General features: G+C 29.2%; 4 protein-coding genes across 4 annotated transcripts; 2 read left to right on the forward strand and 2 right to left on the reverse strand.

The window, feature by feature from the left end:
* Positions 1-58: 58 nt before the first annotated feature.
* Positions 59-2,315, forward strand: LOC119680003 (H(+)/Cl(-) exchange transporter 3-like). Its single transcript, XM_038092614.1, has 5 exons — positions 59-76; positions 460-560; positions 643-806; positions 874-1,087; positions 2,088-2,315. The coding sequence occupies exons 1-5, from the start codon at positions 59-61 to the stop codon at positions 2,176-2,178; spliced, it is 588 nt and encodes a 195-aa protein (XP_037948542.1). The 3' UTR covers positions 2,179-2,315.
* Positions 2,316-2,961: 646 nt separating this feature from the next.
* LOC119669850 lies at positions 2,962-5,831 on the reverse strand. Its single transcript, XM_038079880.1, has 5 exons — positions 4,990-5,831; positions 4,548-4,824; positions 4,382-4,494; positions 3,124-3,201; positions 2,962-3,060 (listed from the first exon to the last, which is right to left on the reverse strand). The coding sequence occupies exons 1-5, from the start codon at positions 5,802-5,804 to the stop codon at positions 3,000-3,002; spliced, it is 1,344 nt and encodes a 447-aa protein (XP_037935808.1). The 5' UTR covers positions 5,805-5,831; the 3' UTR covers positions 2,962-2,999.
* Positions 5,832-7,871: 2,040 nt separating this feature from the next.
* Positions 7,872-14,564, forward strand: LOC119684300 (isoleucine--tRNA ligase, mitochondrial-like). Its single transcript, XM_038098317.1, has 13 exons — positions 7,872-8,099; positions 8,160-8,279; positions 8,350-8,506; positions 8,570-8,777; positions 8,840-9,162; positions 10,180-10,352; positions 10,431-10,673; positions 10,781-10,947; positions 11,002-11,304; positions 11,364-11,480; positions 11,544-11,757; positions 13,823-14,057; positions 14,121-14,564. Exons 1-13 carry the CDS (start codon positions 7,935-7,937, stop codon positions 14,546-14,548), a joined length of 2,853 nt encoding a protein of 950 aa, XP_037954245.1. The 5' UTR covers positions 7,872-7,934; the 3' UTR covers positions 14,549-14,564.
* Positions 14,565-14,580: 16 nt separating this feature from the next.
* Positions 14,581-17,352, reverse strand: LOC119684308 (integrator complex subunit 9). The gene is made up of 7 exons (XM_038098326.1): positions 17,269-17,352; positions 16,603-17,199; positions 16,307-16,553; positions 15,871-16,184; positions 15,706-15,808; positions 15,440-15,639; positions 14,581-15,113 (listed from the first exon to the last, which is right to left on the reverse strand). The coding sequence occupies exons 1-7, from the start codon at positions 17,275-17,277 to the stop codon at positions 14,598-14,600; spliced, it is 1,986 nt and encodes a 661-aa protein (XP_037954254.1). The 5' UTR covers positions 17,278-17,352; the 3' UTR covers positions 14,581-14,597.
* Positions 17,353-24,673: the final 7,321 nt, after the last annotated feature.

The following is a 24,673-nucleotide window of genomic DNA, read 5'->3' on the forward strand; positions in this document are numbered from 1 at the left end:
AAGTGATAACAAAAAAGCTTTGTTAGTTAATTGAACTCGATTTGATTCTTTTACACCTATGCTGTTAACGCCGCGGGTTTATTGAGAAACCGTGCCTTAGACTAATCTGTAGTGTTACTATCTCTGCAGTTTATATACCCCACATTCTTTAGCGGCAGATAATGTCTACTAGTTTTTAACCCTGGTCATCTATGGGCCCTAAAATTAATATATTATCAAATATTAATTTGAAATTAATAATCCCTATTTACATTTTATTTATTAAACTTAAAATTTAATAAAAATAATAATTGTTTATATATTAAATATAATTTTATTTGTACCTATTTTAAATTTATACGAATTTTTTATTAATTTTTATGAAAAAAATAAATAAATAAATTTAATATTTATTATTAAAAGCTATACAAATAATTTTATTCCAAATATTTTATCCATTTAAAATATTTTATATTTTAGGGTATATATGATGCTCACATTGCACTAAATGGGTATCCATTTTTGGATAGCAAAGAGGAGTTTGCTCATACAACACTCGCTGCAGATGTAATGCAGCCTAAGTAAGCATAACTTAATATATTTATATAAATTTAAATACTATTTATTTTTAAATGTATTTTTAATTAAACTTTTAAATTGCAGACGAAATGAAACATTAAATGTCATAACGCAGGACTCAATGACTGTTGATGACGTTGAAAATTTACTAAAAGAAACTGAACATAATGGGTATCCTGTTGTGGTATCGAAAGAAAATCAATACTTAGTAGGATTTGTTTTAAGAAGAGATCTCAATTTAGCAATTGGTAAGCAGAATTTTAAATTAAATTACAATCATAGATAAAATGTTATTACACTTTTATTATTTTTTAGCAAATGCCAAACGACTTATTGAGGGTCTTAATGGCTCATCAGTAGTACTATTCACATCCACTATGCCAACACAAAATCTTGGACCACCTGCTTTGAAATTAAAGAAAATTCTCGATATGGCACCAATTACCGTTACGGATCAAACGCCAATGGAAACAGTTGTCGATATGTTCCGTAAATTAGGTTTACGACAAACATTAGTAACACATAATGGGTAAGTAGGATATAGTATGATTATTACTATAATTTAATAACGATATTGATACAAATGATAAGTGAGTGTCTTAATAAGTTTTCATCCTAATTTTATAAGAATATCAGAACTGATCTGAATAAAATCCTTTTTTAAATATTTAATAAGTAAAATGAATCAAAGATTTTTTTTAATAAGTATATAATTATGTTTTTATATAGTTACAAATCCGTTAATCCATATCAATTCCACAACATTTATGCTATATGTTTTCATATGTTTGTTTGTATATTATATGCATATTGCTTGTATATATTGTATATTTAAATTCCTTTTACATTCATATTCTTATCAATTGTTTTATATATACTAGTACATTTATATATATTAAGTGCTCAAGAACTGAAAACGTCCCGTAAATTTTGGAGTTGAACTAAACTAGGGGTGTTTAGAAATCGAAAAAATTGTATAGAATATTTTGAATATTTACCAAAATAAAGTGTGTCTAAAGACCTTTCTAAAAAAATCGCACTATCCTAAAAAAGGTTTATTCAAATTGCTGAGTTTATATATTGAGTTAATCTAATTTATTTTTTTTTTTAATGTCTAAGATGTCATTGCAGTATAATGTTACAGAAAATTTTAATTTTAATTTTTTATAAAATTAATTGTTATTTTTTTAACATCTTATTATGGGTAATTAAAGAATGCCACAACGCGTTCTGGGTGGAATTTAATCTAACCAGTTTTATACTACAAATGTCAGTCGTTCTTTTGTCATATGCCAAAAAAAAAAACGTATATATTATCTTTTAACCCCAACACATTTTACAGTTATGTACTATGTGATCAATTTAGCTCATTCAAATAAATAACTAAGTGCCAAGTAACAGCACTAAAAATAATGACACATTAGAAAAATTAAATAAAGGAACTAAAAATTGCTAGCTAAACAGCATTAAAAATTATAAAAAAAATTTATATATTTTCAATATTAAAATAACTTATTTTTTTATTATAGACGTCTCTTGGGTGTTATCACGAAAAAGGATGTACTGCGGCATGTGAAAAAAATGGATGATGAAGACCCTAACACGGTTTTGTTTAATTAAATATAAATTAATTTAAGTAAACTAAGTTGCAACATTATTGTTAGCGACAGTCATTTTAAGATGTACGCGTTAGCATTTTAAAATGCTGTTTATATTTGTCATTAATAGTAAAATTCTTTATTTTTTATGTGAAATCTATATTAATTTTTTGATGTTTATTTTTTTCGTAATTATATTTTATGTACAATATATTTAACGTCATTAATTATAAAAAATTATTTATTATTATATTTGTAATATTATGCTATATAAAGTGATCGTAATTTACTTTTAAAGTGACTATTGAGATATTATATTTAATTTACTCATTTTTAGTTTAAATGTAAAATCATTAATAACTTTTGTAAGCAAAAACTTTTATTTAAACAAAATCGATGTGTTACTACTATTCGTTTATTATTATTTTTTTATAATTGCTCGTAAATGGATTTATGCCAATATATTTTTGATATATTTTAATGTGCAAAATTTGAATGTTTTAATTGTTTACATTTAATTTATGTACGAGTAAAAGTTGAAAGATGTAGAATTTAAATATTGAATACTGTTACAACCTACATATTACAGTACATAAGATGTGTGTGTAAGAGAACAATGTCTGTCTCGATGTGAATAATGTTATTATCAATTGCAAGCTATTAATCTAAGTTTAAATATTAAAAAGAACAAATATTGGTTTTTATTTAATGTATATTAAGTAAATGCAATTATATATTATTGTAAATAGTGAAATTTTAATGTAATAAACTATTCTGAAAATATATAACGCAAAGTAAAGAAAAAATTTCTAAAATTTGTTTCATTAAACCCAATTGCGTTGTTTAGTCTTCAAGATAAAATAGTTGAAAGTCACAACCATATAAACCAGTAACGATCCAATAACTACAAGAAATAATATTATATATATTATATATTATAAGTATATAGAAGAAGAATATTGTGTACCCATTATTTGTTAATTTGATAGTATTTCCTTTGCCACGGAGTGCTCCTTTAATTTCTTTGTACCTTCCATCAGATTTTCTTTAAGAAATATATTTAAAAATATTTAAATCAATTTTAGTTATTTAATATATATTATAAATAAATAAATATAATAATAATTATTATAAATCTTTGTCCATAATCAAATAGGTAAAATTAAGCCCATTGTAATTACGAGATTTATAAATAGTCTAGAATTGTTTTAGTTTGGTCTTTAGGCGCACAATAGATCTTTTAGGTCGAGGTACATTCATAGCCTATTATATAATAATAATAATTTATTTTATATAAAGTGAATTATGCGGTTGACTGCATACAGCTGTTTTGGATATTGAAAAATATCCATCAACATAAGTATTCCAAACAAATAAGTTTATATATATATATATATATTTTTCAGTTGAATTATCTGTATATAATTTTAATTATAAAAACTTAAATTCATAATGACTTTAATGAATATTTAACAATATCCGAAACAGCTGTATGTGATCAAAAACTCACTTCATGAAAAATAAATATTTAAATTTCATCAGTTGAAAGTATTTTAATTGTTTGTATATATGTAATTGTAAAATTATAGTTATTTATTTAATAATTATATATGAATCTATACAGACAATTAAAAACATTTCAGAAACCAACTGTATATAATTAAAATTAATTAAATAATATATATGATTATAAACAGATAATTAAAACAACAGTTATCCAAAACAGTCCAAAAAATAAATTAAAAATTTTTTTTTTAAATTTTAGCATCATCTTCGAATTAATTTGTATTTTAATTAAACGTTTATAAATAAATATATTTAATTAATTATAATTATATAAAAATATTTTTGGACTGACCATGTACTTGTTTGGGTTTTCAACATATATGAATTCAGTTGCGTTTGAAAATATTTTTTTAATTTCATTACTTGCATATAGTTATAATTATAAATAAAAAATATTCATAATTATATAGTCATAATTAAAATTAACAAATATATCGAAAGACTACTAGTGATGAATATTTGGTAGTATCCAAAACAGCCGTATAATCAGTCCAAAATTTGACGTAAATGAAATTAAATTATTTTTAGTTAAAAAATTACATATAAATAAATATTAATAACTATTAATTATAAACCACTTGTCATATTAAACAAGTTATCTTGAACAAGTTTAAGATCTTGAATATTTAATTAGATTTTATTATTAAAAAAAATAGCACCTGTAATATACTAATGAACCATCTGTTCCTGGACTATAAATAACGTTACCGTCTCGAGAGCTTGCAATAACATTTTTAAAGGGTAAAGGAATTTTTATAATATTATCAGTTTTCTAAAACATAGAATTGTTAAAATTAGATTAATTAAATTAATTAAATAAAATACTTCTTCTATTTTAATATCATGAAAGTAGAGTTCGCCACTCATATCACAGCTTATTACATAGCTGTCACCAGGTAGTGTTCCTTTCAAAAGTGTGGTGACAGCAAATTGATGGTTTTTAAGTTTCATTACTTTCAGAACCTTCTGACCTGTGCGAAGAGTTTCATTAAAGCAATTATAGATGTTGCCATCACTTGTCCCAATAACAAAATTTTCAGGACTCAAACATAATATTGTCGTGATCTCAGTTGTACCATTTGATTGGAGAATATTTAACCATCTATAAAAATAGTTTTTTATTTTCTTCGTTTACTAATAATAATATATTTATTTATAAATTAGTCACGTGACTTAAATGCCCAGACAAGTCAAGTTTGGTACTTACATGATATAACTGATTTACAATAAAGAAGCTATAATGTTCCATTTTTAATTGTTAACTTACTGATTTGATTTAACCATTTCCTCTCCAGTGAACCATTGCAAAACGTTACCATTGGCATGAGCAGTGAACAAAGAATTCGGTGATGTCCACTCTATGCCAACAGCGGAACCATTTTGTGAAGTCACTTTAAACAATTGCTGTACTTCAAGTGTTTTTGAGTTGGAATCATGTTGACACTTCCAAACATAGATTTCGCCATTATATGTAGAACCAGCAAAAATATTTTTATTGTAGGGATTTGTAGAAAGACACTTCAGACATGCATCAACCGGTACACTTTTCATTTTATTGAAGACAACATAATCAGTTTTAATACGTTGTGGCACAAAAATGGTTATACTCTGTTCAATATGTTCACACCAATCATCGTGTGGTGCAACCGATGTGACGGCTAACATAGGTGCATTGTTGGTGTGAATCGATAGCCAAATAGCTAAACCTTGTGAGTTTTCTGTAATATTTTCAATTGATATTTTTTGATACGGTTCAATTTTTAAATCTTCTTCGTAGCGATTTGCATGAACCTGTGATAATGGTGTTGCACCTTTACGAAGTTCATTCTCAACACCTGGGAGTATTTTTTGTAACCAACTTGCCAGTTTTTCATCATCAACCGTTGAGGTGCTAACAGAAGTTACTCCAGTTTGTGTTTGTGTTCCTTCATCGTTGCTTACAAAGGTTTCAGTGGATTTGTTCACGTATTTTGGATTTATATCAGTAGTAGTACCTTTATCCAAATATAGAACCTTACTTCCTAATGGAGTGGTTGGCAAAAATTCTATAACTTCAGAAGTGCATTCAGATAGTTCATCCATTTCATACCTTAATAAGTTTTATCTTATTAATGACAACTGAATAATAAAATATTGTTTTGATTGCTTGATTTTGGTTAAGAGTTGCTATGGAAACATAGGTTGCTTAGTTTAAACAAAAAACATATAATATTTGAATAATACAAACAGGTGTATTTACATTCACTACCAGAGAATAAATGTCCTAACTGATATTCAGGCAGCAATCAAGGCACTCAACTTTCATGAGGTGACATCAAGACTGTTGACGGAGTGTTCTAATAATATCTCACCAAAACAGTCGAGTTTGAGTCCTAGCGGTTCAAGATGTATAGGAATTTCTATGTAGGAAAATGGCAGACAAACTTGACTAGAAATAAGAGTGTCCCTGCTTGTAGGTATGTAATAATTCTGGGGCTTCAATAAACGTAATATATTTCCATTTATTCGGCAAAAATTTGAGCAAAAGAGAAAACAGTTTTAGGACAATTTAGCAGCTCTATCAATCAATCAAAATTGTATAAAGAAACCTTTAATGAAAATCTCTTTAAAAATTGTATGAAATTAAATAACAATAACTCAAGATGCATTATAGAAATTTTGTCCGGGCACAGTATGTGGTATTTGTAGATTTTGTAAAGCAGATAATGAGAGCACAAAACACGTTCTGGGAGTTTGTCTGACACTAATGCACACTTTATAATATAATAGTGTGTATAATAGATAATAGATAAATAGATAATAAAAAATAATTGATAATAGATAAAAAAAATAGCTCTATAAAGTAGTATTAATAAAGTTGATAGTAGGAAACATATAAGGGTTGGTGTTAGCCTCTTTTAAAATAATGCGGACCATTTTTGACAATATCAAACAAATGAAAAATAAAATCTGCTACTTTGATAGTTAAAGAAAATAATATCTATATAAATTAATTAAAAATAAAGGACGTCGATAATATTATTAAATGTGAAATTGAAATTATTATAATTCATTATTGCTGTTTACAAATAATTCATAATTGTTAACGATTTTTTTTACAATAAACACTATTAATAATAATTTTTATTCTGTATAAATAACTGAACTTATATTACTAATTGATTTGCTTAACCTAAACTTGCAAAGCGAATCAAATCGGATATCGATTCTCTGGGTACCGGAACAAACTGGCGTACGCGGAAACGAAAACGCAGATAAACTAGCCAGGAAAAAAGCAGCCAGGCCGATGATAGGGCCGGATTAGGAGAACCAGATAAATGAGAACCAGAAGAAAAAGGATTACTGGGATAATATACCAGGATTAATACAATTTAAATCACTTATTGGTACCGATAACAATAGGAGATATCAGGATTGTATAGAATTATCCTAAGAAAAACTTAGAATTATCATAGGAATCTTAATAGGACACTGTGAACCAAAATGCTACCTTACGAAACTGGGTATATATACGGATATAAACTGTAAATTCTGCGAAGAGATAAGGAATCAGCCAGACATGTGCTGTTAGAATGCTCCTCGCTAATGCACAAACGGAATAGTCTCTACGAAATGTATACCTTTACGGACGAGGCAATAAAATTTTGTAAAGTAAGTTCTGTACTATTTTTTTATTGACGCAATAGTGCTTAGAGACCTACTCAAATCCCAGAAGGGGGCACAATATCCCGATAGTTGCAGTGTCACATCTCTTAACAATAATAGGTCTGTTCCACGAGCTACTCTTAGTAACTTTGAGTAGCACTGTGTTTACACAAGTGCGTGCTGTAATTTGAAAATGCTACACAGACTTTACTCGTACATTTTATTTCAAGTAAAATTTGTGTGATGTGTGAATCAATCATTTTGGTTTAAATTTAAATTTTTTAATTGTTTATTTGCGCGGCACTGGTGTTCTCACCAGATTTTACACAAAGCTGTTCTATGAAAATCTGTATAAAAAGAGTAATTTGTCGCTTTATTTGTGTTACGCTTTTAGTTTGTATTTACTTGTGTTTTACTTGAGTTTCCTACGAGTAGCTTGTAGAACAGACCTAATAATACTAAGAATCCGACTACTCGCTTAATTTATAGATCACTAAACACCTGATGTGAATACATCAGCTGTTGCCATTCGTAACACCGGTACAATGTTGTGGCATTTGAACAAAAATGTTGAAGTTTGTACAAAAAAGTTTTAGTTATAGGTTTTACTCAATTAAGCATGCCACAGAAAAGCCAATTAAATATACACACACTATTAATTTACCAAAAACTAAATTTCCGAACCGACTGACAGCAGCAAAGCGTGTAGAAATTGAACAGCAATTGTTGGAAGTAATGCGGTTAATAAGCAACCAATAATTATTTGAAATTAATAAAATTTTTTATTAACAGACAAAATTTGCAAGTGGTTATCGGTATCAGGAGGCACACAATAAGGAACCAACTTTTGTGCTACATGATGGACCACCATATGCTAATGGCGACCTGCACATGGGTCATGCAGTTAACAAAGTTAGATAATTTCAAGTTATATCGGAATGACAATTTTTATATATATATAATTATTTTATTAAAATTAAAGATTCTTAAAGATATAACATTGCGTCAACATGCAAGCAATGGTGAGAAGGTCAACTATATACCAGGTTGGGATTGTCATGGTTTGCCTATAGAATTGAAAGCGCTGAATGCAGTAGATAATAACGTTACTAAGGACATACAAAGTGTTCGTGAAAAATGTACGTAAAGTGCAATAATATATTGTATAAAAGTAATTCTTATAAATTTTCTTCCTCACACAGCACGACAATTTGCTTTAAATGCTATTAAAAATCAAAAAACCGAATTTCGAAATTGGGGAATTCTTTCTGATTGGGATGATCCAAAAAATATATATCTAACGACAAATCCAGATTTTATAATAAATCAATTAAAATTGTTTTTGAATTTATATGAAAAAGGATTAGTGTATCGTGATTTAAAGCCGGTTTATTGGTCACCGTCTTCAAGGTAAAGAATGCCTATATTTTTTAGTTGAAATTCTATTAATTATAAAATATGTTTCCTTTTAGAAGTGCATTGGCTGAAGCTGAATTGGAATATAATCCAAATTTTGTTAGCCCGTCTGTTTATGTGCGTTTCGCTTTAACCAAATTACCGACAAATATTACCAAAATGGAAAGTAAAATACATGCTTTAGTATGGACTACAACACCGTGGACATTGCCTAGCAATCAAGCTATTTGTTATAATTCAGCATTAGAATATGCGATAGTAAAGTTGCATGATTCCAATAAAATAGATATGAGTGATTTGTACTTGATAGCAACAAATTTAATACAAGAATTTGAAGAGACCACAACATATAAGTGTGAAGTCCTACATAAAATAAAAGGTAAAATACATACATATATATATCATTATTATTGTTAAGAAGACAAGAAAAAAAACTGATGAAACTATAAATTTGATTAAGCATAAATTAGGTCTGTTCCAGGTCTGCTACTTATAGTAAAACTCGAGTAAAACACAAGTAAAGTACAAACTGAGCGCGTAATCCAAATAAAGTAGTACATTATGCTCTTTATACAGATTTTCATGGAACACTTTTGTGTAAAGTCTGGTGCGAACACCAGTGCCGCGTAAATAAACAATACAAAAATTTAAATTCAAATCAAGACAGCTGATTCACATATAAACACAAATTTTACTTAAAATAAAATGTACGAATAAAGTCTGTATAGCATTTTCAAATTTCGACAGGGATGTTACGCTCTCTCAGACGCTCTCATTTACTCGAAAATTTGATGATGGAACGCACTTGTCTATACACAGTGCTACACAAAGTTACTACTAGTAGCTCGTGGAACAGATCTAAAATAGTTTTATATTACGTTTTTCTTGATAAATATATAAAATTATTTCATTTAAAAATGTTTCCAAATTTGTGGACATTACTAGTGATCTTCCTAATAAGCTAATATAAAAAAATGGACTAAAAGGAGTGAAACTTGGTTACCACTAAATTTACTTGAAAGAAAATGTTCAAGTAAAGTTTGTGTAGCATTTTCAAATTTTGACATCATTTTCAATCATTTACTTGAAAATTTGCTGGTGGAACGCACTTGTGTATACACAGTGTTACTCAAAGTTAATACGTGTAGCTCGTGGAACAAACCTATTACCTGCACAGTTTAACACGGCTAAATATAGTTTAATCCGTTTAGAGGTTCCGTTTCAAATTTGGTAGCAGTGAATGTTTGGCACTTGTTGTCTAAAATAATGATTACTCATTTCCAAAGATCAAAGATAAAGGTTTTTTTGTCGTTTATAGATCAATATAACCTGTTATATTTATGTTGCTTTGATATTGTGTACAATATATACTGTAATATTAATTTTTCCAGAGTAGGTACAGACTTATCGGAATGTACCTATCAACATCCAATATATAAAGATCAGCAAACCTTGCCATTTTTTGCTGCAGACCATGTAAAAGATACAAAAGGTACTGGATTAGTGCATACAGCACCTGCACATGGACCAGAAGATTTTCTTGTTAGCTTAGAACATAAATTAAAAGTGGTACGTACATATTATTATTAATGTATCTAATAAAAACTTTTTTTTAAACAACTTTTATTAATAAATTATACAATTTAGCAAAACTACGTAAATGCAAATGGAGTTTATACAATGGAAGCACCAGAATTTTTGCGTGGTAAATCTGTGCTGGACGAAGGTGATAAACTCGTTATTGATCATATAGCCAAAGATATAGTACATGCTAGTAAATTTACACATGCTTATCCCATTGATTGGCGTACTAAAGAGCCGGTAATAATACGTGCAAGTGAGCAATGGTTTATTAATACTGCGGAAATAAAAGATCGGGCTGTGAAGGAGGTGCGTTAATTGAATAAATTCTTTTTTTTTAGAAAACTTATGACGCAAGCAAATACATACTAATTTTTAAAATTATAATAGTAATATTTAAAATATTTCTCTTCTAGTTGGAGAAGGTTGAGATATATCCACGAGTTAATGCTGAAGCAAGTAAGAAAAATTTAACAACACAATTACTAAAGCGTCCATATTGGTGCATATCGCGTCAACGTGCTTGGGGTGTGCCTATACCAGCATTTTATAACAACGAAACAAATGAAGTTATTATAAATAGGTAAATAAAGTTTTCAGAAAAATATCAGAAAATTAATTATTTTCATTTATCTAGGGATATAATACAACATATCTGTGATATTATTCAAAAGGAGAGTAATGTTGACTTTTGGTGGTCAAAATCTGTAGATGATATTTTACCAAAAAAATTAATTAAGGATTTGAATTTACCTATTGAAAATATAACAAAAGGTTTAGATATTTTTGATATCTGGTTTGATTCTGGCAGTACTTGGTCGAGTGTTTTAAAACAACAAAAAGTGGCAGATGTCTATTTAGAGGGATATGATCAATTTACTGGTTGGTTTCAGTCGTCATTACTGACGAGTGTTGCCGCAAGGAATTGTGCTCCTTACAAGTATGAATTATTATTTATGTATAACATTATATATTATAAATGATTTTATATACTTCCAGATCAATTTTTGTGCATGGTTTTACAGTGGATGAGAAAGGTAATAAAATGTCTAAATCAATTGGAAATGTTATATCACCTAAGGAAATTACAAAAAAATATGGTGTCGATGTGTTAAGGTGATAAAAAAAATATACAATAATTTTTATAAATGTTATTAACACGTAAATTGTTGGTTTTAGATGGTGGGTTGCTTCACATGCTACACAAAATATGTCCATAATTGTCAGCGATAAAATTTTACAACAATCTGCTGAAAGTCTAAGCAAGATACGTGCTACTCTTCGGTACTTAAATGGAGTAATCAATGAAAAATCTACGACTAGTTGGGATAGTGATGATCAGTCATATTTAAATAGATACTTGTTAAGTTGCTTGGTGGATTTTGAAGAAAAGGTATGATTTTAACTGCATGATATTTAATATATGAATATTTAGAAGTAGGTAAAATCTACTTTACAAAGGAAATACCAATGAAAAAGTCAAAGAAAAAAAACAAAATGACATAAAAAAATTTTAAACTAGTAAACTACAGAAAAAATTGAAAAAAAATTTATTTCATTTATAAAAAATACTCCAAAGCTAAAAAAGGTTATATAAATATAAAACGAATATAAAATTTCCTAATATTAATTCTTAAATCAGACATTGAAACTTTTTTCACTATTAAGCAGGCTTATTTTGTATTGGTATATCCTTGTCAGAAATAGATATATTGTAAATTAGTTGTTATTTTTTTGTACATTAGTTTTGCATTTACATTAATGCTTTTTGTTTTGTTGTGCTTTTTAACACAATCAGCTCGCAACATATATAATATATATTGTTGTATAATAACAATAAAAATATTACTTTGCGAATAAATGTGTTGTGATCGCCAATGTTTAAACTATTTAATAAGATAGTTTGTTAATGCCAAAAAAAGACCCTTGAGCAGACCCTTTCTTCTTTCGGAGTTACCGTTCTATTTTGTATTATTGTACCGGAAAGTGGTAACAGTGTACGAAAACAACACGTGATCAATTTCTTAAATCATGAAACAGATTTCTAAAAAAATTTAATTTTTTATCAGTTCCCACCAAGTCAGCCAGATATATTTTTGTTGATATGCCGCGTAGACTGATAAATCGTTTTATTGCACCAATAATATATCGATGAATCTGAATCTATTTTAATATGATCAGCCTTTGATGAGAAGCAGTTGAGTATAGCTATATATGATTTATAAAGCATCCTCCATTAGATTATAAAATATGTTAGAATTTAAACTGCGAAGTCGACTCATATAATAACAAATGGTCTATTTGTGGTTACTCGCTCTCTGGATAAATTACCCAGTAGTTATGTATTGTTGGAACTAATAAACGGACTCGGACCGGCACAATAATCCATATCTAGAAATGAATTTATTATTAGAAAAAAACAAAAATATTTAAAAAATTTAAGTTGGAATTATTATAAATTTAAAATCCACAAAAATAAAATAACAGATTAAGTATTTAAATAAGGCATATTTAATGAACTAAAAATATATGACGTAAGCTATTCGGTTTAGACACTCTTGAGATATTACGGTTATTATGAATTAAAATTTTTAATTGGTAAAGTTTTCTCTGTTGTAGAGTTACGACTTTTTCCGATTAAGGTATCATCTCTCAAATATATACCTCTTTAATATACAAAACTAAATGTTTTGTATATTTTATGTAATAGTTATAAAGGCAATAATCCGATTTTGATGGTTGGGATGTAGTTTGTTTTTTATTAATTGATTGCGAAGACATATTGTTAGGTAAACTACTGCAATGTGTAAATATTTATTGTAGTTGTAGTCCTGATTGTGACATTTAATTTTCTGATTCGAGGAATGACCAGCACATTGTTGTCTATATAGATGATTGATACTGAGTCATAGACCGTTTTACTTAATTAGTTGTGACAAATAGAAAGTCACATTTATATGTTATTATGATATATAACAAACAAAAATAAATCGTTTATACAGCAGCGAATTTTTTTAAACAAATCATATTGTAATAGATTCCGCCATCTATCACAATTTTTTTTTGCGGCGCCTGTAGATTATTTTAAAAGAATGCCAGCCACATTCTGATGAAAACACAATCGCAGATGCTTTGTTGTATCGATTTAGAAATCGTACTTGGCAAAGCTGTTAAGACAGAAAGTCATTATTATGATGTAATCATCTATAAGATTTTGATTTAATCCGTAGGTAATCTGTTGTGTCGTTGAAAAGTAGATTGATAATGTTATAAAGTTTTATGAGTTCAACTTTGTGGAGAGCGATATAATTAGTACGCACCAAGGATGTGTCTTTAGAAACTTTATAACTTTCAGAAGATTTTTTACTTCAAATCACAATCCTTTATTATTTATATATTTGTATTAAGCTTTTCTTTTTGACATGTATTTTTCATTAAATAATTTTTTATATTTTTAGTGTCAAAACAGTTACAACTGCTACGAATATCATCGTGTTGTATCACACATATTGAATTTCGTTGCGAACCAAATCTCAGCCACGTACTTGCATTTAATCAAGGATCGCTTATATTGCGGTGATAATGATGAGTTAGCAAGTATTCGCTATACAGTTAGCAAATGCTACGAAATACTGTGCAAATCGTTGTGGCCAATTACGCCATTTTTGATAGAAGAAAGTTGGAGCTTTTATGGTAAGTATTGAACAGCCATTGATGTAAGTATATCAAAATATATCCTTTTTTTTATCGTTTTAGATGCTAAGAATGCATTTTATCAACAAAAAGTGCTATCGAATCCGTCATGGAGGAATGAAAACATTGAAAATGCTTTAAATACAGCTCTCAAATATAAACGTTTAATAAATCAAAAATTGAGTGATGTCAACACTTGGACTTTGGCAGTCTCAATTTTACCCACGAATGAAGAGACGTTGGAAGAATTAAATAAACTACAAATTGATATGGATACTCCTGTTAGCAGGTCAGAATTATGTGAAATTTTACAGGTTGGCAAAGTTACTTTATTATCAAGTATAGCTGAAAGTGCAAGAACGCCCGAGACTGACTTTTTGATTGACATAAAAGTTTTAGATATTATTTTATGTCCTAGATGTAGGCGGTATGCTGTTAAAGATGAGACGTGTATTTGTCAACGTTGTACAGAAGTTTTGAGTTTAAAATAAATAGCTTTAAATAATATATCTTGGTGAATTAATATAAGCTAAATCTCATTTAAAACGATTGAAAGCATTTCTTCATTGATTCAGATATTTTTCTACGTGTAGCATTATTGTCACAAATTATATTTGATTCATTATCTTCAAATTTTATAGTGGCGTTATCGTCGTTTAGTATTAGTGATACTGTATTAGATAATCGCTCCATTTTAATATTTTTGAATCCGTCTTTTGTAAGACATTTTATTATTGTATCAGAATCAAGTGTGCCATATAAAATCTTTTCCTTTTTTAATGTTTCTTCCGGTATTGGTGCTGAAGTCATTTTCCCAATTTTACTTGTTGAAGGCCCACCATTTGAGAGATCCGATTCAATGGTACAATCATAAACATTATGTACTTTATCCTTGATTTCTATGAACCCAGTCAAACTTGCTATAGAGTAACCATTTCCTACATCAAGTGGTGCTATGGCTTGCGAAACATCTGGATTTAAATAAATTCTTTCCATTTTTCGCTTCAGTGGAAGTCGAATAATGTCACCGCATTTAAACGTCATTACTTTTTTATCCTAAAAAATAAATAAATAAAAATATAATTATTTAAGTATTTATGATTTTGTTTCTAATTATTTATTTAGATTATGAAAAAAATACTTAATAACTTTTACAGTATGTTTGATATCAGAAAGGAATCTATTTTCAATATTGACCGAGACACCATTGTGTCAAAAAACTTTCCGAAAATAAATGTCGTCAATCAAGAAAAATTTATTATTTGAATAATATAGATCATAAATCATTACGTTATATATGTTGTAAATCTTACTGGCAAAATCTATAAAATTTCGAGTATAATCGAACTGTGGGACATTGTCATAACTTAATTTTAACTTACTGGTTGATCTATGAATACATTTGGCGCATTTGGTAATGGTTTAACGTAGGCTTCAGGTATTACAAGCACATTAGGTTTAAGTTCCTTTATTAATTTATTCGCTTGTTGATAATTGAGTGATGTATCGATAGGACAATAAAAAGCTTTCATTGCTAAAGGCTGGAATGGTGCTAATGCTTGAATGTACGGAAAATCTGGTTCTAAATATAGAAAATGTGTAATTTAAATAATTTGTTAATATAAAAATTTTTAGTTTAATAAAAAACCTGTAAATATAATGGAATTGTTTGGATTGTTGCCCCACATCTCTATAAAATGTACCGCATCACCGAAACGTAAACTAGGATGCCCACAAAAAACGACACAGGGCTAAAATGAGAGGAAAACGATTGTGAATTAAAGATGGATTTATAAATATTTTAATTTTATACTTGTCGAAAATCTTTGCTGAAATCATCGGAGAAGACATGTTTATAAGCTTTTAGTTTGTTGTTACGTAAATAGTGAGCGTGAGGAAAAGGATCATCAGGAAGGTAACATTTGTTCTGTTTTGTTGCGCTTAACCATTCTGATAAGATGTTGGAGTAAGCAAGTGAAGAATCTGCAACTGGTGAAATGAAAAACATAGGCACATTGTTGAGTCCAGCGTTTTCTAAATTAGAGGTCAAACATTCGAAGAGATCGTAAACAACCCCAGAAGGATAGCAAGGAATAAGTGCGGAGCCATTGTTGCGTATTGTCAAAGCTAATTTTTTTAAATTAATAAGAAGGTAAAAATGTTTATATTTAGTAAGTAATTTTTCTTAATTTATTTTATATGCAAAATAAACTTTTCTTTATTTCTTATAATTAATATTTAAAGCTTACCAACATTCATGCATAATTCACCCAATTTTGTATCAGGATTTACAGTTGGTGCCTGCGTTAATCCAGTCATTATAAGCACATCAGCATGTTTCAGTGCAGATTGGTTAATCGGTCGCGGATGTGTTGTCAAAGTAGAAGAGCCGCTCACATAACAAATTTTTTCATGTATTGTGTTTAAAACCCAATTACTGGATCCTAAACAATAGCCCGAACTAACCGGCGTTGCAATAAATGCTCCATATATATCCTAAATATCATAATTACTATTGAGCACAACTATGAACTTCTTCACTTACCAATTTTTCATCGTATCCTGTACACATAACTTTAGACATACTATTTTCAACATCTTTAAGTGTAAAAATGGTTTTCCATCTTTTTGGACGAAATGCTTCAGTTAATGGAGTTGGTAATATACTAAGCATATCTTTCCATAAATTTGCTGTACTTGCTTTTGGAGCAACTTCTATATTTTGTACTAACTCCTTAAGAAAGTATGTACCAATTTGTAAAGTAGGTTCAGTTGCATATACTTTGCCTTGGAAATCGGTATTTTCTGTTATATATGGTAATGCTAACATATTTAGATAATTAGATATAAATATAACATCAATTTCACTGAACTCTATCATTTTGTCCATAGGTAAGGAGAATTCTGGTGCAGAATCGATGAAAACGCGACCGCAACATTCCTTTAGTTCACCATCCATTTGTTGATCATGATCACGGTTTGGTATCCAGTTTGGTAAATTAGATAATTTCATACTTTGCACAAATGGTAAAGGTAAAAAATTTAACACTGTCTGTTCGGTGAGACCGCAGTCCAACATGACACGCAGTCCTCTAAAAGTAAGCACATAACAAGGTTTTGCCAAATCATTACTTAGACAATACTAGAAATATGAGAAGTTAAAGAATATAAATTTTATGAAAAGTGAGCACATGTTTAAATTTTTTCTTACTAATCGCATTTTATTTTAATTTATATTAAATTCGTGTTAGTAAACAATGTTTATGTACTCGACGTAATTCTAACCGGCTGTGAGACTAAACAGCTGATATTGACCAACAGTATTTGTACAACAAAGCACATGGTTGCATTTTTAATGTAATTTATATTTAGCAATATTATTGAATGGATGTGAATTCGAGTAATTTGATGGTAAATTGAGGGAAATAGTAAATTATGTCGATATGGCAGCGATGTTGGTATTCCAATTTCGAGTAGGGTAAATTAGATATTACCATTGTGAAAATTTTATAAGATGTTAAATAAATAAATAAATAAACTTGAAAACTTTTAACCAAATATAATAAATAAGTGCAATAAATTAGTGTAAACAAATATTTATATTAGTGCAGTGCAAAAAATCGCTAGGAAACTTCAATTTCCTAGGTCATAATTGAATGCATGTGAATAATATATCCTTACATATTTAAAGATATTATATAAATGTGCTATGATTATTTCCTTTATTTTCACTAGTATTTATAATAAAATAATAATAATAACCCCTTGTGGGAAATTTATTTTCAAGGTTTAAATTTGTCATATTTTGCTATAAATGAGCTGATTTATTAATAATGAGCTCATTTATATGAAATCTCTTTGTATGGTAAATCATCCTTATTACTCTGGTTATAATGAGCAAAAACGTGTATAGCTTAATTGACAAGCAAACGCTAAAGAATAGTTGAGGAATGTAAACGGAATGCAAACGCTAAAGAATAGTTGAGGAATGTATACATATCTTTTTACTCTAGTTTAATGATGATTGGAAGGCTCCGTAATTTGTTTGGTCAGCACTCAGAGGCAATACAATATTATTAAAATCGGTCATATATAGACAATAGCATGCGTATGTGCCACAGGAGCTATGAGAACATGCTTTAGTGGGCATACATGCTGAAACATTGAGCACCCATTTGGACCAGAAATGCAGCAGTTACGGGGAAGAAGTCAAAAAAGAACAACTGAATATTTTCTTCACAAATGTCAAAGCCTAGCAAGTTTATAACATTACACTATACTACTTCACGAACCAATAAACCAGGTAAATATTCAAAAAAATTATTTCTTAACTGTTGAGGTTGGTTTGCAATCTGACAATTTCAGGACTGGGCTTGTGATAGTATACATAGTTCTTATAGTAAACGTATAGTTCAGTAAATATGCATTTTTGATTGATGCATATTGATTGATGCATATTGATTGATGCATTTTGATTGATTAATGATTTTCAACCGAAAGAAGTCGCGACATTCCAGGTAAGAGTTAGTTCATCTCTTCAGTTATGGTAAGCAGAACAGAGTTGAGGTTGCTGGTGGAATATTTAACAGATTGATACCTGCTTAGAAACAGACGAGACTTCCAGTCACATTCTCTGTGACTGCCTAGCCTTGATCTGGAACAGGAGGAGGTCATTGGGTCAGAGAACTACTCTCCCCTTCTGACATTAGGAGGTCTTCAACGGCCGACATTTGGTATAGAAATCAGTTATATGGAAATCAGTAAGTATAGATGTCACTAAGTATAGATATCAGTAAGTATAGAAAGAACTAGCTATAATTCTCAGTTAGAAACTTATCAAGTGCCGTTAGAGCGTTTTATGCGAACGTAGTGAGTGAAAACCTCAAGATCAGCACTTATTAAATGTTCAAGAGTCGTCGGAAAAACTGTCCTGTCGTTTCATTTTTTTTCTAAATTACTTTTATTTACGGATAGATAGAGTAGATAGATATATTATATTAGATAGATATGTTATTATAAATATTTTGCAATATTAAAATAAATACTCAAATATTTATTGTAGGTTCTTTTTTTGTTTAATTCTTTTAATTTTTAATTTAATTTTATTTAAATTAATTTTACATTAATAATTTTTCTTTCAGTAATATCTATATTTTCCATTTGGTTTCTTGCCATTCTACTTTATTCGTACTCATAAAATGTCATAAACTTTGTAGCTTCATCATATACAATACTTTATATCATGTATGTGATAAAATAGTTCACATTCTACCACGCTCAGTAATAACAGTGAAGTTAAAGAAAAAATATTATCCTTTAAAAAGAAATTTATTTATTTTGACATGACTTCGTGATATTTTACGATCCTGCTGGTTTTCTTATGTACCAACGGTGAAAGCAAAAGGGGAATTGCCTTTCTAATAAAACAATACACTGAATAAGGATATGTGATGTGATATATTGCTTTCGTTGTTACGATAAAATGATAGCCTTATTTATGTTATAAAATATACATGCATTTTTTATGGATTTATAGATTAAAGATTTTATAAATTTACAGTGAAACGATGTTAACATCGTTTTGTAACACACCGCTATAAATGGTTTTTATTTAAAAATCTTAATATTTTTTGATTATATCTCAATGTACACAACATCCATTTTCATTAAATATAACAAAAACAAATCATCAATCAATCAAAATTTATTTTGTCGCCATCAAAGTGGGTCAAATCAAGTGCAAACGCTATCCTGAGCCCCCATTTCTTCATACATTTTTTGGAGGGATGATTTACTTATGGCTTTCAACTTCTTAATGTAATTTTCTATTCTAATTTGTATTTCCGAAATGTTAATCTTAGTTTTCTGAAGAGAAAAAATAATTTAGTTCATCGAATATATTAACAAAGTATGAATTTCGATAACATGATCTATTGTACGATGTATCGGCAAATCAGTTGGGAGATGTTCACTTCATCCTTTCCACAATTTACATATAAAAAATTTATAGGTAAACATAATTATAGGCATATGTTAATTATGACTATCTTTAGCAGAATAATCCGTAGAGCATATTACTAACAAGATGTCTTGTATATTCTGGATCAGGTTATACTTCATAATAGATTTTAGATGAGATAGATAAGATATGGTGGTGTTTACGGAGTAGTATAAAGTTTCATATTACGTATCTGGTAAGAATTCGTTATATGATTCATTTTAAATTGAATTATTGTTTACTATTGAATTATGTTTGAATTAAGGGTGTCATATATAGTGCGGTTACACTTTTAGTACGGAATGTTGTAGAAAAATATTTCATTAAAAAGACTCCTTTAAGTAGGACTCCGTTAATATGAAATATTGTAGCGTACTATAATCCAATCCAAACATCCAGTGCCCACGTCAGCTAGCCTTATCAGTGGCTTACTGTCGCCAGTTGGTAGTACCGAGCGCCCCTGAATAATATTTTATATACCCAATTGCTAACATCCAGTGCCCACGCCAGGTAGCCTTATCAGTGGTTTACTGTCGCCAGTTAGTAGTACCGAGCGCCCCTACATAGTTGATCATCTGGTCCTTCCATCGAGTATGTAGATATTCTCTACCGCGTTTTCTTGCAAGTACCGAATCAAACACCTTTCTAGCTGGAGAATTTCTTCCATTTGTATGACATGATCAAGTCAGCAAAGCAGCTATATTTTTATGGGCTTTACTATGTTAATGTCATGGTATAGCTATACAGTTCATATGCATAATTTTTCTTTCGTATGTTCTTAAAGCCTTTTCACCACTGTTGGTAATTGTCTAAGTTTCTTCACCATACAGCAGGATAGGCATGACAAGAAATTTATAGAGGGCATTATTTTATAATTGCCTACTTGTTTCGTTTGTTTATCTAAGTTGGAAAATGTCGCACTGACAACGCGGGTGTTCAGGACAATGATATCCATATCATCGGCATATGCAAGCAACATTACACTTTTGTAAAATATTGTGCCAGTGTGGTTTTAATCTGCTGCTGGGATTATCGTTACCAACATTAGGGTAAAATAGTTACACAACAAGGATTTAGCTTGTCTGAAACCTTGTTAGGTCTCAAACGACTCGGAGAGGTACTTCTCAACTATAACAGAGTTGGTGATGTTGCTCAACGTCATTTTACACAGCCGTTATAAGTTTTGTTGGGATACCAAATTCAGATATAGCGGCATAAAAAGTGCCCTTAGTCTTAGTGTCGCTTTGAAACTGGTCTTCTCCAGGATTATTATATACCATAAACAAATTTTCATTCGTGTAAAAATGAAACAATATAAATTAGTATATTTTAATATTATGTTTTACTCTTATCAGCGCAAAGGATTTCTCTGACAAATATACATAAAAATATGATTATAGTGTTGAGAGATTGTTTACTTAAACTTAAAGATTTTTTATGAGCATGAAATAGATCTATAATAAAATTGTACAGTCTTTAAGTTTTACAATAAAAATTTTAATACAAATAAATGTTAAGAATCTTACAAGGACTTGTGCTGCTCCTTAAAAAAGATTTATTTCTCTACTGCATTAAGTTGACATTTTATGGTAATTTGACTCAACATTTTGAAGTTCCTTTTTTATTGGAAAAGAGGGATTTGTTGCATTTATGTTTTGCATATAAATTTACATGTGTCCATATTGTAGTAATTTGGTTTCACATCCGTTAAAGGAAGTGCTTTGCTATGGACACTACAAAGTTGAATGTGTCTTTTTGTCGAGGAAATGACAAACCAAAGTGATGCAAAAGCAGATTGCATACAAACTGCACTTCTGCCGGGATGTGCATTTGGATTTTCTGGACAAATATTTATGCAAAACACAATGGAGGAGACAATAGCTTAAGGATGTATTAAGATCTTATAAGGATGGCTGTGTATGTCGTTTGCATTTGTCATTCTCTATTTTACGTATTTAGTAGAGAACATAAAATTTCAATTTTAAAATCATTTCTTCTCAGAAAGAGTAAGCGGATTTAAAATAAATTGAACCAGATATATTTTCTTCATGAATAATCTTTTATAATATATATAATAAATTAATTTTAAAATTAATTTAAATTTATGCTTTCTTCTTATATGAAATTTTATATTTTGTATATAAGTTAATAATTGTGTGATTTTCATAGTTTCATTAATAGTTAAAAATTATATTTACCTTTTATAAAAATGTATAATTAATAAAAAGACAGGGGTCTGGTTGATGAATCCATGATATATAAAAAAAATAATGGCATTTTTGATTAGATGAAGTTTGCTTTTTTTAATGTAAATCTTTTTGAGCTGTTCACATTTACAACACTATTTCAATTTTTCTAAACTTTCTAAAAATAGAGTTCCTCCAAAGACACTCCAAATTATTTATGCCTTATAGCAGTATTTTTCAAGATTTTTAAGGACTCATATACATATTTACCACTGAATTCGTTTGAAATCCTTTCCTAACAAGCCATGTTTTCATATTAAAAATAAATAAAATTCAGATCAAAATTTGGTCAAATTTTTGTAAATAGGTTGGATATGGTAGCACCGCTTGACATGAATTGACTATTCTAGTTGTTGCTATTTATAATGAATGAGCTAATTCGTTTCGTAATAAATAAAACTCTTCTTTTTGTTAATTTCATCATATAGATGGTACAAAATGTCACATAACATTGTGACGTTTTGCTTATATTTAGGTAGTATTTGATTCTTTACATAACGTTTTTGTGGAGTATAGTATACACCACTATACTACATCTAAAGAGTGATAAAAAATTGGATCACGTTCATTCGTATACTCTGCGTTTCTATCACTAGATGAGCGGCTTCATTTCATTTAGTGCCTCTTTTATGCACATAACCTTAATTAAACTTGATAAGCCCTCCTTGCAGAGGCATTCAGTCTCCATATTGTAAGGTGAACTTTATTTTTATTCTTAATTTATTTTGTCGAATGCGGCGCGTATGAGGAAAAAGAACTAGAAGGTTTTGAACAATAATAAAGAAACAACAACAAAAATTTGATTAATTGTTTTGAAATTTGGTTGATCATACAATGCTATTTTGAGTACCGCCAAGTACTGATCATCAGTGATCTTAGGAAATATTCGAATTTTTATTTAATTAGTTCATAGTCCATATAGTATAATTTGTTTTGTTTTAGAGAAAAAGTTGTGCTAAGTCAAGCTATAAAATTCTTCTTTCGATATTTTTACAGACTCACCCGAACTTATGTGGCTATAACAACCCGTTACCGACTTTTCGGCCCAACGTAGCAAGCCTCCCCAGTCGCATCTGCTGCGTGCGCGCTTTTTCCATTGTCGTATATCAAGTCCAGTTAGTGTTTCTTCAACTTGATCACACTCCCGAAGACACGGTCTACCTCTACATCTTCTTCCGCCAACTACTGCTTCAAACACCTTTTTCGGTGGAGCATCTTCATCCATTCTCACGATATGACCAAGCCAGCGAAGCCGCTGGTTGTTAATTCGCTGAATTATATCAATGTCGTGATAAAGTTCGTACAGCTCGTGGATAATTCGTATGCGGTAGTCGTCGCCAACTCGTAGAAGACCAAAGATCTTACGAAGAATTTTTTTCTTGAACAATACAAGCGCTGCTTCATTATTCTGTCATGTCCATGCTTTTCTGTCCATGCTTTTACGGCTGTCTAGACAATACAAGCTCCTATATTGAAGACATAATCTAGACTTAAACTTACAAATAATACCAGATTATAAAAAGAAAATAAAACAAAAATACTTTAAAACTATTTAATGCAGTTACAGGCTACTTATCAAACAGCCCTCGTATGTAGTTCTTTAGTTGAATCAGTTGAATTTGCAATGGTAATACTAACTATAAGATTGAGTTTGAGAATATGCAGCAAATGCAATCATCTTTGAATTTATTTGTAAGAAAATGCAAGCAATTTGACTGTGACTATGTCTTCAATATAAACTCTTCTCTTCTTGTTGATTGTCCTTAATAAATAAATGGGGAGAGATTGTTTCTTGTTGGTTGTCATTAGTAAACAAAGGGGCAGAGGTTGTAAAAACAATATTTGTCTATGTAGGAAATTTTGGAATGCGTAATTAGTTCGATGCCAAAATCTTTGTAAAATAGTTGTGAAATACTTTTATTTTGCATTCTCAAGTCAAAATCGTTAAGCTATTCACCAATGAATCCTTGTTTTTGGTAATGGTAATTAGTGTATAGGATAAACCAATGAAAAGACAAAGTCAATTCCTTTATAAACAGCAACTTGTATACTGGCAATTACTAACTGCAATAATAGAGATAATTGCGGATAATTCGTTTAATTACTAGCGTGGAATGGTATTTGCCGGCTAACTTTTAGTGTAAGTACGCAGTTTCCAATTTAAAGTCTAGAAGTAGATAGGTTTCTTTAATTAGAAGAGAATTTTGTAATATGAATTTTTTTTTTAATTAAATAAGAACTTAAGTCAAATAAATATATGTAAGATAATTATAGTTTATTAATAACATACAACAGGAAATTTAATATTTCTCTCATGGTGTTAATAAATGTGACACAAAAGACGGTAAAACCTTTTTATGGATACATTGATC

The sequence above is a fragment of the Teleopsis dalmanni genome, chromosome 1, assembly GCF_002237135.1.
Source record: "Teleopsis dalmanni isolate 2A chromosome 1, ASM223713v2, whole genome shotgun sequence".
NCBI classification, from domain to species: domain Eukaryota; kingdom Metazoa; phylum Arthropoda; class Insecta; order Diptera; family Diopsidae; genus Teleopsis; species Teleopsis dalmanni.

Coding starts and splice junctions, on each gene's coding strand:
- LOC119684300 (XM_038098317.1), top strand. CDS start 7,935: ATGTTGAAGTTTGTACAAAAAAGTTTTAGTTATAGGTTTTACTCAATT. Junction 9,163..10,179: donor AGTCCTACATAAAATAAAAG/GTAAAATACATA, acceptor TTTCCAGAGTAG/GTACAGACTTATCGGAATGT. Junction 11,305..11,363: donor AGGAATTGTGCTCCTTACAA/GTATGAATTATT, acceptor ATATACTTCCAG/ATCAATTTTTGTGCATGGTT.
- LOC119669850 (XM_038079880.1), bottom strand. CDS start 5,804: ATGGATGAACTATCTGAATGCACTTCTGAAGTTATAGAATTTTTGCCA. Junction 4,825..4,989: donor GAAATGGTTAAATCAAATCA/GTAAGTTAACAA, acceptor CTATTTTTATAG/ATGGTTAAATATTCTCCAAT. Junction 4,495..4,547: donor ATGATATTAAAATAGAAGAA/GTATTTTATTTA, acceptor TCTATGTTTTAG/AAAACTGATAATATTATAAA.
- LOC119684308 (XM_038098326.1), bottom strand. Junction 15,640..15,705: donor CAATTCCATTATATTTACAG/GTTTTTTATTAA, acceptor TTCTATATTTAG/AACCAGATTTTCCGTACATT. Junction 15,114..15,439: donor ATGTATTCATAGATCAACCA/GTAAGTTAAAAT, acceptor TTTATTTTTTAG/GATAAAAAAGTAATGACGTT.
- LOC119680003 (XM_038092614.1), top strand. Junction 561..642: donor GCAGATGTAATGCAGCCTAA/GTAAGCATAACT, acceptor TTTAAATTGCAG/ACGAAATGAAACATTAAATG. Junction 1,088..2,087: donor ACATTAGTAACACATAATGG/GTAAGTAGGATA, acceptor TTTTTATTATAG/ACGTCTCTTGGGTGTTATCA.